General features: G+C 35.7%; 1 protein-coding gene across 1 annotated transcript in view; it reads left to right on the top strand.

Moving 5' to 3' along the window:
• The window catches only part of ABCG1 (ATP binding cassette subfamily G member 1), a 110818-nt gene that overhangs the window by 55574 nt on the left and 40247 nt on the right, over window positions 1–14997 (top strand). The window contains exons 6-8 of the mRNA XM_074213916.1: window positions 1033–1178; window positions 6397–6520; window positions 7042–7156. Coding sequence (XP_074070017.1) covers window positions 1033–1178; window positions 6397–6520; window positions 7042–7156 — 385 coding nt within the window. The remainder of the gene's footprint in view (window positions 1–1032; window positions 1179–6396; window positions 6521–7041; window positions 7157–14997) is intronic.

Genomic DNA, 14997 nt, shown 5'->3' with positions numbered 1-14997 from the left:
TACTGAAGTAACATTTTATGCAAATCCTGAATAATTAAGAAACCCAAAATAGTAAAATTTTTCTAGTGAGTTCTCTCTTTTTGATTAACCCATCTCCTTGTTAAAATATAGTAATGGAATTTGAAGAGTAATACCTGCAGTCTTTGATTGGCAGGGGCCTACATTAATAAGGGAAATGACAAACTAATACACTATTAGACTCTGGTTTTCCATTGCGACATACCTAGATGTGACCCTATTGCAGATGAAAATGAAGAGTCACAGGCCTTTTTGTAAATTCCATTTCCAAATTTCATTTCATTGTAAATGCCAATATATGTCAGAGGCTAGACATGAACTCAGATCTTTCTGGTTTCAATATCAACTTCTATCTATATTGCATTGTAAATTTAATTTGGAAAATGTATATTAAATGTCTACTGTATATGAGACACCCAACTAAGTCCTGGCTATACGAAGACAAGAAAGTTCTACCATTAAGGACCTTGCATTCTGTTGGAGGGAATAAATATATTTGCCTCTAGGTATATGCAAAAAAATTTCAGAGAAAGGACCCTATTATGAAGGGCAGTTTGTTAACAATAGAATAGAAAAACCTAAAGATGACAGAAGGAGGGTGGGCTGAAATGTATGGTTATTAAGGGAGCAGATAGTGATGTCTTTAAATGGTATTGACTCATATTTTTATTTTGGTCTATTAATATGAATAATTTTTTGCATGACTGATCAAATTATAGTCATTGATCTGAATCAAGAATTATATACAATTCATAAATGTGCATCAGTGTTGACATGGAGAGTATGTAGATTCTGCAAATGTTTTCAGGAACTTTACATACTTTACCTCTATTATAAGAGAATTACATAGACTAAAAGAAGGATAACTTGAAGGTTTTGCAATAGAGAAGGCTATGTGGCACTGTGTATAAAATAACTTGAGTAATTTAATTATGTTTCCATGTCTTCACTAAAATAAACATTATAGTTTGAATGTGATAACTTAGCATTTATATTATTGAATTAATCTCCTAGGTGAAGGAGATTCTAACAGCTTTGGGTCTGTTGTCCTGTGCTAACATAAGAACAGGAAGTCTTTCTGGAGGCCAGAGAAAACGCCTTGCCATTGCCTTGGAATTGGTGAACAATCCACCTGTCATGTTCTTTGATGAACCTACCAGGTATGTTAGAAAAATCTGTTATAACATTATTCCTTTATGAAAGACAGCAAAGATCCTACTAACATTAAACAACGATCAGTTCACTTTGCTATATTGCATTTAAATATCTATGAATTCATCCCTATTCAAAAATACTCCTGTCTTTTCTAAATTGGTTATTAGGGAAGGGAGAAGAGAATAAGCATTAACATTGTGCCACTATGGGCAAAGTGCCATGCAAATATCTCATTTGATCCTCGGAATAATTCTGTAAGGCATAAGTTTTATTATCCTTATCTTATTGTTCAGAAAACTGAGGCAGATAGAGGTTAAATGACTTGTCCAGAGTCATACAGCTAGAAGGTATGTGAAGTTGACTTTGAAATCAGATCTTCCTGACTTCAAATTCAATCCTCTACATATTGTGCCAAACAAGTTACAATTGTAAGGAGACTGGATAGAAGCCAGTATAGATCCCAAGTACAGTTGCTACAAGGATTTCTGCTTGATGCTTCCCTGTTTAATATGATTATAAATGACTTGGCCAAAGGCATATAGATAATACACTTAGCACATTTACAGGTGATGTGGAACTGAGAGGGAGAGCTAGCATATTTTTTAAAGATTTTATTTATTTTCAGTTTTACAATTTTTCCCCTAATTTTACTTCCCCCCCAATCCCCACAGAAGGCAATTTGCCAGTTTTTACATTGTTTATATGGTAAACATTGGTCCAAATTGAATATGATGAGAGAGAAATCATATCCTTAAGGAAGAAACATAAAGTAAAAGAGAAAGCAAGATCAGACAATAAGATATCAGTTTTTTTCCCCTAAATTAAAGGTAATAGTCCTTGGTCTTTGTTCAAACTCCACAGTTCTTTCCTCTGGATACAGATGGTATTCTCTATCTCAGATAGTCCCAAATTGTTCTGGATTGTTGCACTGATGGAATGAGCAAGTCCATCAGGGTTGATCATCACCCCCATGTTGCTGTTAGGGTGTACAATGTTTTTCTGGTTCTGATCATCTCACTCAGCATCAGTTCATGTAAATTCCTCCAGACTTCCCTGAATTCCCATCCCTCCTGATTTCTAATAGAACAATAGTGTTCCATGACATACATATAGCACAGTTTGTTAAGCCAATTGAAGGACATTTACTTGATTTCCAATTCTTTGCCACCACAAACAGGGCTGCTATGAATATTTTTGTACAAGTGATGTTTTTACCCTTTTTCATCATCTCTTCAGGGTATAGACCCAATAGTGGTATTGCTGGATCAAAGGGTACGCACATTTTTGTTGCCTTTTGGGCATAGTTCCAAACTACTGTCCAGAAAGGTTGGATTCATTCACAGCTCCACCAAAAATGTATTAGTATCCTAGATTTCCAACAATGATCATTGCCCTTTCTGGTCATATTGGCCAGTCTGAGAGGTGTGAGGTGGTACCTCAGAGATGCTTTAATTTGCATTTCTCTAATAAGTAATAATTTAGAGCAATGTTTCATTTGACTATTGATCACTTTGATCTCATCTGTAAATTGCCTTTGCATATCCTTTGACCATTTGTCAATTGGGGAATGGCTTTTAAAAAAAAATTTGACTCAGTTCTCTATATATATATATTATAGAAATGAGTCCTTTCTCAGAAATACTAGTTGTAAAGATTGTTTCTAAGTTTACTACATTTCTTTTGATCTTGGTTACAGTAGTTTTACCTGTGCAAAAAGCTTTTTAATTTAATTTAATGTAATCAAAATCATCTAGTTTGTTTTTTAGTGATGTTCTCCATCTCTTCCTTAGTCATAAACTGTTTCTCTTCCCATAGATCTCACAGGTAAACTATTCCTTGATTTTCTAGTTTGTTTATAATATTGTTTTTATTCTAAATCCTGTATCCATTTTGATCTTAAATAGAATGCGAGGTGTCTAAGTTTCTTCCACACGAACTTCTAATTTTCCCAGCAGTTTTTATTAAAGAGAGAGTTTTTATCCCAATAGCTGGACTTTTGGGGTTTATCAAACAGCAGATTACTATAATCGTTTTCTCCTATTGAACCAGTTGATTCCACTAGTCCACTACTCTATTTCTTAGTCAATACCAAATAGTTTTGATGACTGATGCTTTATAATATGATTTTAGATCTGGTAGAGCTAAGCCACCTTCTTTTGCACTTTTCTCATTGAATGCCTAGAAATTCTTGACTTTTTATTTCTCCATATGAATTTACTTACCACTTTTTCTAACTCATTAATTTTTTTGGAATTTTAATTGGTAGTTAACAGGTAGTTTAGTTTGGGTAGAATTGTCATTTGTATTATATTTGTTATTATTATATTATTATATTTGTATTATATTAGCTCGACCTATCCATTAGCAGTTGATGTTTGGAGGGCTAACATATTGAGTGGCAGAATATGAATTCAAAAAGATCTTTTTTTTTTTTTAAGGTTTTTGCTAGGCAAATAGGGTTAAGTGGCTTGCCCAAGGCCACACAGTTAGGTAATTATTAAGTGTCTGAGGACGAATTTGAACTCAGGCACTCTTGACTCGAGGGCTAGTGCTCTATCCACTGAGCCACCTAGACGCCCCTCAAAAAGATTTTGAAAGGCTAAAACTCTGGGTTGAACATTTGTAGAAGAAATTAAATAGAATAAATGTCAATTTTATATTGGGATTAGAAAAAATGAAGTTTACTAGTACAATGTAGAAGAAGCATATATATAGGTCATTTGTTTGCAGAAGCAAAGGAAACTAGTTAGATGAACATCTCAAAGAGTTTAGTTTTGAAGGGGAGGAAAGATTTGAGATGGTAGCTATGGAGAAAAGTAAGAACAAGAGATGGGTTTTCTTAAGGTAGGGGAGACCTGGGTGTGCTTGTAGGTGTCAAAAAAAGAAAATAATAGATAGTGAGAGATCAAGATAAGGAGAATGGGGATGATGGGAGGGTCAGTGGAGAAGATGGGATGGGTTGGGACCAAACTTGAACATAGAGCAGGGGGCTCTGCCTTATTTTTATATTTATGAACCACCTAACAATCTACTGAAATTTGTAGCCCCCTTATTAAATTAGAGTAAGTTTTTTAAATGTATGAAATAAAATACATAGAATTTCAGACTCTACCAATTATAGAAATGTGGTTATCAAAAAAAATTGAGTTTTTTTTTTAATTCATGGTCCCCAAGTTAAGAAAATTTCCTTCCATGAAAGGATTGGCATTGCCTAGAGAAAGGTCACCTTTTCAATGGATACAAAAATGAAAGTGAAAATAGATGTGTGAATGATGTAGGGTATAGGGAAGAGGAAAAGAGGGAGCTCTCAGAGAATGGCATCATTTTTTAATGAAAGTATAAGGTGAGGTCTTCAACAAAGAAGGTATGACAAGAATCTGGGAGAAATGAAAAAAGTTGCAAAGCCTTTGTGGAGACTGGGATAATGAATTAATTAAGGAAGAATGTAATGATTGCCATGCTTTAATGAAAAACCCTATTAAAATTAGAGAGCATTTATTTGTGGTGGACCCAATAAACATAGTTTAGTGATTTACTCTAGCTTCATTCAACAACTCAATAGGAGTAAAGGAGATAGATGGTAAGAATAATTCAAGATTGGGATTTGATAAAATGGGAGTAGTGATAGGATATGCAGCAAAGGACTTGAGAGTAAACATTAACTTGGTTAGTAAGGGATTGTAAAAAGGAAAAGAATAATAGAGCCAGTATAGTGGTGATGGTCTGGGATGGAGCTAAAGGGTAATGGGAATGGAAATCAGTACAGGTTTCAGAGTTGTAAGACAAAAGGAAAAATGAAACAACAAAATACTGTGATCAGATTAAAATAATTTTGGAATTTGTGAACATAGAGGTGAACACTTATGGGTGATGACAAAAATCAAATATGATTGTCTCTGTATATATCTGAAGTCATCTTTGGAATTAAGCAGATTGAAGAACTGATTAAAGTATTTGAAAAAAAACATCAGTATCTATGTTGAAATTTCCCTAGAATGAGACAGAAGTTAGAATGGTGAGAGGGACTTTGAGCCAGTCATGAAGAAAGGAGACTATCTTCATTATAGACAGATGAAGGTCACTAGTATCTGGATTGGATGATCAACATGGTTAGTATGATCATCAAAAGAGAAGAAGCACATAAGTGAAAATACATAAAAGGAAAATCTGGAAGTGGCATTGGGGACATTGGAGAATATTTTGATGTGAATAGGAGTAAAGGATAAGGTAATTGGGGATGCACATCAGCAACTGGGGTGGGAAGAGTATAAAAAGGATTAGAAGTAGAAAATGAGTTCAGGTAGAGTAAAAATAGTTGGAAAATGTTCTGTTGAGTAATAATTAAGCTTTCTTCCCACAAGGTCCAATACCATAGCAGATGCTGATTAATCTTATGAAATTGTAGAAGATCTACCACACAGTAAGACGAAATAGGAATAGAAATGGGAACATGGTCAGGAATTTAAGGTTCTAGGCAAACCATGAAAAAAGATTCTAGAAACCAAGAAATCTGAGAGCATGAGGCAGGTCTTGTCCAGGTCTAGCAACTAGAGAAGATCCTGGGGTAGGGAAGTCAGGATAGGTCTTATATACCCTGTGTAATTTTGTTGATACCACCTGTCAGTCAATTAACTTTTCCTGTCACTACAGAACTAGAACTACAACTAGAAACACAGATGTTTGGAAAATAGGAAATATTTGTTAGTCTGAGGACTGAGCTGAAGAAATTGACTGTCCCAGTATTCTTCATTTTCTTTAGAAAACAGAAGACTTTGTGTGTTTGTCATCAAATAGATCTAATTATCCATTGAAACATTTTTCTGCATGTAACCCACTGCTAGAAGTTAAAAGATTGTATGTTACCCTCACATACTGACAACAGAAATTATTTTTAATATACATGTTGGAGGCAGATCTGTTGCTTGGCAAGTTATTAAAGAACTTCCCCACTTTCCTATACTAGGATTGCTTGAAATTTTCTCTGCCCATGATTAGATTAATCTTTCTAAATCACCAGGCATTTTGCCAATAAAGATGTCAGATAATAACATTCCCAAAACAAAGTGCAAAATGGTTCTTTTAACACAGCATCATAGCCCTTAAGGCCACTGAGCTTTCTACAGCTAGAAGAGGGAAGAATTCATCTCTAATCATCCAACTCAATCTTCTGCTTCTCTGGACACTGATATCCACAGGTTTCTTGTCCTTTCTCTTCTCTTTCAGTGGTTTGGACAGTGCCTCCTGTTTTCAAGTTGTCTCATTGATGAAAGCTTTGGCCCAGGGAGGCAGATCTATCATTTGTACAATCCACCAACCCAGTGCTAAACTGTTTGAGCTCTTTGATCAGGTATACTTCATTTTATACAATAGATTGATTTCCTTAGGTTGCATTCATATTTATTGGTTTTTTGGTTGACATAGAAGGTGATGCTTTGTCTTTGTTTTTGTTAATAACTATGGTTTAAACTTATCCATTTATTTTTTTTTTTAAAAAATGTTAAAGACAGAGCAGTTTGACAAATATTTGATTAATTCAGTTAGATCAAAGTGAAATGCAAAATCATAACAAAATTGTGTGGGGTGAAAGCTTTGGATTGCTACTTCCAAAGAAAAATTCAAATCTATATTAAAGTGTTAAAATAAAATAGTTGATCTCCCCAATCTTCTGGTTTGAGTCATTTATCCCTTTAGACTTACACTGATACTTTTTATGGAAAATTGAAATCCAAGTAGAGATGAGGAACTGTACCAAAAAAAAAAAGATCTTACAAAAAAGATCTTTCAAACTCTTTTGTTACAAAGAGAAAAGGAACATCAGACCACCTTTACTTCTCTTTTCTCATATGCTCTTTCTTTTTTTTTCCTTAGCTTTATGTCCTAAGTCAAGGACAATGCGTATACCGAGGGAGAGTTTCAAATCTAGTTCCTTACTTGAGAGATTTAGGTCTAAACTGTCCAACTTACCACAACCCAGCAGATTTTGGTAAGTATAAATTTAATCCTCTCTTTTATTCATTTTTACTCTTTACTAGTGGGAAGTCACAGAACAGTAGTTCCCACATTTTAAGATTTTTGAACTTTTACCCTAAGTCCCTACATCTGGAAGAAATGATTTTCTTATCCTTGAAATTTTGCTCTCCCTAGCTATATATACTCTTATAATTGAGTAGAAGGGATAGGGACAATAAGCTTGGAGCTATGGTAAAGTGAAGAATTCCCTCTTTCCTGTTTAATGATCCTTTCTCTTTCATAAGATCCTAAGGACTATTGCTCCCAAAGATCTCAGTGGCTCAAGTCCCCTTTTATTCAACAGTCCAAAGCTCAATAATCTAACTGAAAAGAGGTTTCTGTTTCTTCCTTCTATAAAAAATAAGAAGTCAGATAAGGTATACTTTATATCCTTTATTGATTTAATAAGACAGGTTTTTTTTTCAGGGATGGGGTAATGGTTTTAATCCCTCAAAACATCAATTTGTTGTTATCACTCTATTCTCTTTTTTAAAAGATTTTATTTATTTTGTTTTACAATTTTCCCTAATCTTACTCCCACCCCCACCCCCCCAACAGAAGACAATTTGCCAGTCTTTACATTGTTTCCATGGTATACATTGATCCAGATTAAATGTGATGAGAGAGAAATCATATCCTTAAGGAAGAAACATAAAGTATAAGAGATAGCAAGATCAGACAAGATATCAGGTTTTTTTTTCCTAAGTTAAAGTTAATAGTCCTTGGTCTTAGTTCAAACTCCACAGTTCTTTCTCTGGATACAGATGGTATTTTCCATTGCAGAGAGCCCCAAATTGTTCCGATTGTTGCAATGATGGAATGAGCAAGTCCATCAAGGTTTGATCATCACCTCCATTTTGCTGTAAGGGTATGCAGTATTTTTCTGGTTCTGCTCATCTCACTCAGCATCAGTTCATGTAAATCCCTTCAGGCTTCCCTGAATTCCCATCCCTCCTGGTTTCTAATAGAACAATAGTATCACTGTATTCTTAACTATAAATATTTAAGCTTTTTTAATACCAAGTGAAAAAAAAACAACTGACAGTACTTGGTTATCAAAAATAATTAGTTTGCATCCTAATTATTAAATTGTTCTTCAGTAAGCCCCAGGACACTCTGAAATGACAAGAGACTTTTCTGAATCCACTGCCTCTTACTTCAAAGGAGACTTGAGAATGACACTAGTTAGAAAGAGATTTTGAGTATTGCTATAGCATCTTCATCACAAAAAGATTCATGTAGATGATATAACCTGATGTTGCTAAATGTACACAACTAAATGAAGACAGATAAATGTAGAAAATAATTTTCCATTTGAGTTTTCAAAATAAAATATTCGGATAAAGAAAAACCTGAAATTGGGGAAAGTCAGGGAATGGCAAAATAGAAAAGAAAAAGCCTAGGAGAGTTTGAGGGGAGTCAAATAACCCTCCCCCAAATCAAAGATGTAATTGCAAAAAATTACAATAGTCAAAATTCATAGAGCAAAGAACAAACATGTAACAAGTACATTGTTGTTCAGTTGTTTCAGCCATGTCCAACTCTTTCTAATCCCCATTTATTTTGTACTTTGCTTTATTTTTTCCCAAATACGTATAAAACATTTTTTGATATTTTTTAAAATATTGAGTTCCTGGGGCAGCTAGGTGGCATAGTGGATAAAGCACCAGCTCTGGAGTCAGGAGTACCTGGGTTCAAATCCAGTCTCAGACACTTAATAATTAGCTAGCTGTGTGGCCTTGGGTAAGCCACTTAACCCCATTTGCCTTGCAAAAACCTAAAAAAGAAAATTTCCGAAGGAACTTAGGAATCTGCCAATAAGAGTCAAATAAAAAGGGGGCAGCAAGGTGACGTAGTGGATAAAGCATCAGTCTTGGAGTCAGGAGTACTTGGGTTCAAATCTGGTCTCAGACACTTAATAATTACCTAGCTGTGTGGTCTTGGGCAAGCCACTTAACCCCATTTGCCTTGCAAAAACCTAAAAAAAAATATTGAGTTCCAAATTGTCTCCCATTCTCCTTCACCTTTCCATTCATTGAGAAGGCAAACAATTTGGTATAAATTATACATGTGCAGTCATGCAAAATATATCTCTATTGTGACATTATATTTGGCATTTTATTGCTGATAATAGTTAAGACATTCACAATTGACCATCCTTCAATATTGTTACTGTGTAAAATTATCTTTTTGTGCTTCACATCAGTTCATGTAAGTTTTTCCAGGTATTTTTGAAAGCATCCTCCTTGTTATTTCTTAGAGCAAACAGTACTGTGGTACTGTACAATACAATCATATAACAGAACTTCTTCGGTTATTTACCAATTGATAGCATCCTCTCAATTTCCAGTTCTTTGCCTCTATAAAAAGAGCTGCTATAAATATTTTTGAATATACAGGTCCTTTTCCTTTAAAAAAAATCTTTTGAGATATAGAACTAGTAGTGGTATTGCTGGGTCAATTGCATAAGCATATTCCAAACTGGTGTCCAGAATATTTGAATCAGTTCACAGTTTCATCAGCAATGCATTTGTGCCCCAATTTCCCACATTTCCTGTAATTCCTGTAATCATTTTCCTTTTTTTGTATTAACCAATATGATAGATGTGAAGTGGTACCCAAGAATTATTTTATTTTCATTTCTCTAATCAATTGTGATTTAGAACATTTTTATATGACTAAAGATAGCTTTTTTTATCTGCAAACTACTTATTCATATCCTTTGTTCATTTATTATTTGGGGAAAGACTTATATTTTTATAAATTTAGCTCAGTTTTCTATATATTTGAGAAATTAGACCTTTATCAGAGATTTTTCCTGTAATTCCCTCTTCCCCAGTTTGCTGCTTTCATTTTAATCTTGGCCACATTAATTTTGTTTGTGCAAGCCCTATTTTGGGAAGGAATGGATTTTTCTTTAATGAAATAGAGAACTTGTAATCAGAACTGCATCTAAACTTTCAAGTGCTAACAATCTGAGTCAAGATAAACTCAAAAGAATAAACATGAATGAGCGATCAATAGAGGGCTAAGACAAGAATAAGCCATTCAAAGTATAACATTGGGACATGATACATGTTTTTATTGTTCATTCATTTTTCAGTCATGGCTGACATTTTGGAACCCCACAAGGTTTTCTGAGTAAAGATATTCAAGTAGTTTGCCATTTCTTTCTCCAGTTTCTTTTACAGATGAGGAAACTGAGGTAAACTAGGTCAAACAACTTGTCCAGGGTCACATGGTCAATTATTTCTGAGGCTTGTTTTGAACTCAGGACTTCCTAACTCTAGGCCCAGTATATCAGATGTATATTGATACCTAGATGCCTCAGTTTTTTATAACAACTCTTAAACTTAAAGGGGTACTCATCAATTGGAAAGCCCTAGCAAGTTATTGTTTATAAAAGTGATGGAATAAAATTTGGTATAAGAAGTGGTAAAAAGTATGGTTTCTGAGATATCTGAGAAGACTGGTATGAACTGATTTAGAATAATAAGTAGAGCCAGAATGATTTATAATGGGAAAAGAATATTATAAATAACTTGGAAGGATTTAGTAACTTTGCTCAGAGTAATAGTCAATCACAGTTCCAGAGGACTTGAGATTTTTAAAGATGCTACCCCACCGTTCTTCCGGCCAAGATGGCAGAGAGAAGACAGGCACAGTTCTACAGTCTCCTGATCTCTTCCCCATCTATCACATGCAACAAACCTCTTAAAAGAAATCCGACCCACAAAACCCCAGAAAGAAAAGCCAGGAGAAAGAACATCTATCTCAGGATTTCTCTTCCGCAGCAGCTTTGGCCGAATTCGGGTGGGTGAGTCTGGGGTCAGAAGGAGGGTCAGCCCTGGATCAGCCAGATTAACAGCTGAATTGGAACCAGGAATCTGAGGGCCAGAGAGCGGGACCTGCTGGATCAATGATGGGGCTGGACGAAAGGGGCTTGGGTCTGCGGGGAAGCAGAGGCACTGGTGTTGGTGCTGTCCCCCCCTGGAGCTTGGGGACGGGCTGCGGGGAGAGGTCTGGTGCAGGAGAGCTGCAGACACCATCGCTGGGCTCCTCCAGTCTGAGAAACTCTGAGTCCACGCCTCCATTGCACTGAGGCCTCCTCCAAAACAAACAATTGCAAACTACTTCTGCCTCAGGCCCAGGTGTGTGAGCCAAAGGACCAGCCCAGCTGAGGAATGACCTCAGGGCAGGGTAAAGCCCACCACTGATTGAAGACAAAAGAATTCAATAGTTCCAACTCCTGCCTTCTGCAAAGGGAGAAGGCCTCTCAACCAAGGTCACAGACACTCCAGAGAGGGCAACCAGCACCTCCTACTGGCCAGCCAGAGAAACTGCACTCAGTAAAGCCTTTAGCGATCCCAAGCCCAGGTGAACCAGCCCCCCCACAACTCAAGGTCTTAGCATAATGAAGAGGGGTCAGCGGAAAGGTGCATCCATAGAAAAATTCCTGGAAGGGAAAGACCCCAACTCAGAGAGACCTGGAACCTCTAAGGAGAATACAATCTGGTCTCCAGCACAGAACGACTTCCTTGAAGAAATAAGGAAGGAGCTTAAAAATTTGAGAGAGACAATTAATACCTTGCAACAAGAAAAACAAAACCTTAGAAAGTACAATTGGACAAACACAAAAGGAGAATAAATCTCTCAGATCATCAGTTGGACAATTACAAAATGAGAATAATTCACTCAGATCCGCAAATGAGCAAATGCAAAAAGAAATTAATTCTCTCAAAAACCTCAATTGGTCAAATGGAAAGCTCTTTCAAAAGTAGAATTGACCAACTGGAAAAGGAGTTGCAAAAGGTTAATGAAGAAAACTCCTCCCCCCAAAAAATAATGGAGTCTACAGAAACTAATGACTCCATGAGACAGCAAGAGTCAGTTAAATAAAATCAAAAAACAGAAAAAATAGAAGCAAATGTAAAATACCTCATCAACAAAACCACTGACCTTGAGAATAGGTTGAGGAGGGGCAACCTGAAAATTATAGGACTTCCTGAAAACATTAAAGAGAAAAAAAGCCTGGACTTAATATTACAGGATCTAGTGATGGAAAACTACCCTGATATCATGGAATCGGAGGGCAAAATAGTTATTGAAAGAGTACATCGATCCCCACCAGAAAAAGACCCTAAAATGAAAACACCAAGGAATGTTGTGGCCAAACTCCAGAATTATCAGATAAAAGAGAAAATCCTGCAAGCAGCCAGAAAGAAACAATTTAAATATTAAGGAGCCACAGTAAGGATCACTCAGGACCTGACTGCATAAACTTTAAGGGATCAAAGGGCCTGGAACGAGATATTTCAAAGAGAATGGGAGCTTGGAATGTAGCCAAGAATCTACTTTCCTGCAAAGCTGAGCCTTCTCTTCCAGGGAAAAAGATGGACATTTAACGAAATGGAAGAATTCCAAAAATTTCTGATGAAAAGAATAGAGCTAAACAGAAAATTGGGACATCAAACTGGAGGTTCAAGAGACACATAAAAAGGTTAAAAAAAAGAGGGGGTAGTAAAAGAAAAACAATGCAATCCAGTAAGTTAGTTGAAACTGGCTATATTCCAGCATGGGGGTAAAAACAAAGATTCTCATAAACCTTGAGAAATGTAACTCTAACAGAGAGAATACACCTAGCCAGAAATGATGGACATTCATGACCTATCCATGAGACTACTAGTTAATGGGATGTAACTGGCTTTAACCCCACTTGGGAGAAAGACTCTAATAACTCTCAGGAATTTTGACTCTATTCAATAGAATATACAGAACTAGAAGGGACAGACACTCAGAATTTTCTATGACTTAGATAGAATGATCTAAAAAAAAACACTACCGCCCTAAAAAGGGGGACAGGAAAGAGACGGGAGGAGGGAGAGGATTGAATGGGGTAAATCTCATACTAAGAGGTACAAAAAACCTATGGTAATAGTGGGGAAGAAGGGAGCAGAGGAGAAACACCTGAATCTTCTTCTCATCAGACTTGGCTTAAAGTCAACCTACACATACTCAGTTAACTTATAAAACATCTAACCTTTCAAGTATGAAAAGGGGAAAAAGGGAGGGGGGATGGAGAAAGGGAAGGGGAGTGGGGGAAATAAGGGGGAATAATAAAAGGAAGGGAAGGTAAAAGGGAAAAAAGGAAAGGGGAAAGAAAGGGGAAGGTGTGATATAGGAGGGCAAACACACTGAAGGGGGTGGTTTTCAGAAACAAAAGACTTGGGAATATGAATAAAAGGGGGGAAAGGGGGGAAAATACAAACAGAGGGAAGACAGCACGGAAGGCAATAAAGAAATAGTCATCATAACTTTGAATGTGAATGGGATGAATTCTCCTTTAAAACGTAAGCAAATAGCAGAGTGGATTAAAAACCAGAATCCTACAATATGCTGCTTACAAGAAACTCATTTGAAGCAGAGAGATACATATAGAGTAAAGGTAAAAGGTTGGAGCAAAATATATTTTGCTTCAGCTGAAGTAAAAAAAGCAGGGGAAGCAATCCTTATCTCAGACAAAGCAGCAGCAAAAATAGATAGCATTAAAAGAGATAAGGAAGGAAACTATATCCTCCTAAAAGGTACCATACTCAAAGTCATTTCAATATTGAATATATGCACCCAGTGGGACAGCATCCAAATTCTTAGAGGAGAAGCTGAAAGAATTACAGAAAGACATAGACAGCAAAATGCTACTAGTAAGAGACCTCAAACTCCTGCTATCAGATCTAGATAAATCGAATCATAAAACAAACAAGAAAGAAATTAGGGAGGTAAATAGATTGTTAGAAAAATTAGATATGATAGATTTATGGAGGAAACTGAATGGGGATAGAAAGGAATATACCTTTTTCTCTGCAGTACATGGAACTTATACAAAAATTGACCATGTACTAGGATATAAAAATCTAATGATCAACTGTAGAAAGGCAGAAATAGTGAATACATCTTTCTCAGATCACAATGCAATAAAAGTCATATACAATACTGGGCCAAGAAGATATAGACCCAGAACAAATTGGAGACTGAACAACCTCATTTTAAAAAATAAGTGGACCAAAAAATAAATTATAGAAAGAATTAACCATTTTATCCTAGATAATGATAATAATGAAACAACATACCAAAACCTATGGGATTCATTCAAAGCAACTCTCAGGGGATATATTATAGCTCTACTTATATGAATAAATTGGAGAAAGACGAAATCAATGAACTAAACAAGCAACTAAAATATTAGAGAAAGAACAAATCAAATAGTATCATAAATGAAAAAGGTGAACTCACCACCAATGAGGAGGAAATTAAAGTAATAATTTGAAATTATTTTGCCCAACTTTATGCCAATAAATTTTATAATCTAAGTGAAATGGATGAATATTTACAAAAATATAAGTTGCCCAGGTTAAATGAAGAAGAGATTAAATACCTAGAAAACCCTATCTCAGAAAAAGAAATTCAACAAGCCATTACTGAACTCCCTAAAAAAAATCTCCAGGGCCTGATGGATTCACAAGTGAATTCTATCAAACATTTAAGGAACAATTGGTTCCAATCCTATATAAACTCTTTGGAAAAATAGGGAAAGATGGAACTCTGCCTAACTCTTTCTATGAAACCAATATGGTACTGTTACGTAAACCAGGAAGAGTTAAAACAGAGAAAGAAAATTATAGACCTATCTCCCTGATGAATATAGATGCAAAAATCCTAAATAAAATCTTAGCAAAACGATTGCAACAAGTCATCACTAGGATAATACATTATGATCAAGTAGGATTTATTCCAGGAATGCAGAGTTGGTTCAATATT

Source organism: Macrotis lagotis, chromosome 1 (assembly GCF_037893015.1).
Source record: "Macrotis lagotis isolate mMagLag1 chromosome 1, bilby.v1.9.chrom.fasta, whole genome shotgun sequence".
NCBI lineage: Eukaryota > Metazoa > Chordata > Mammalia > Peramelemorphia > Peramelidae > Macrotis > Macrotis lagotis.
This window is presented reverse-complemented; position numbering and strand designations above follow the sequence as displayed.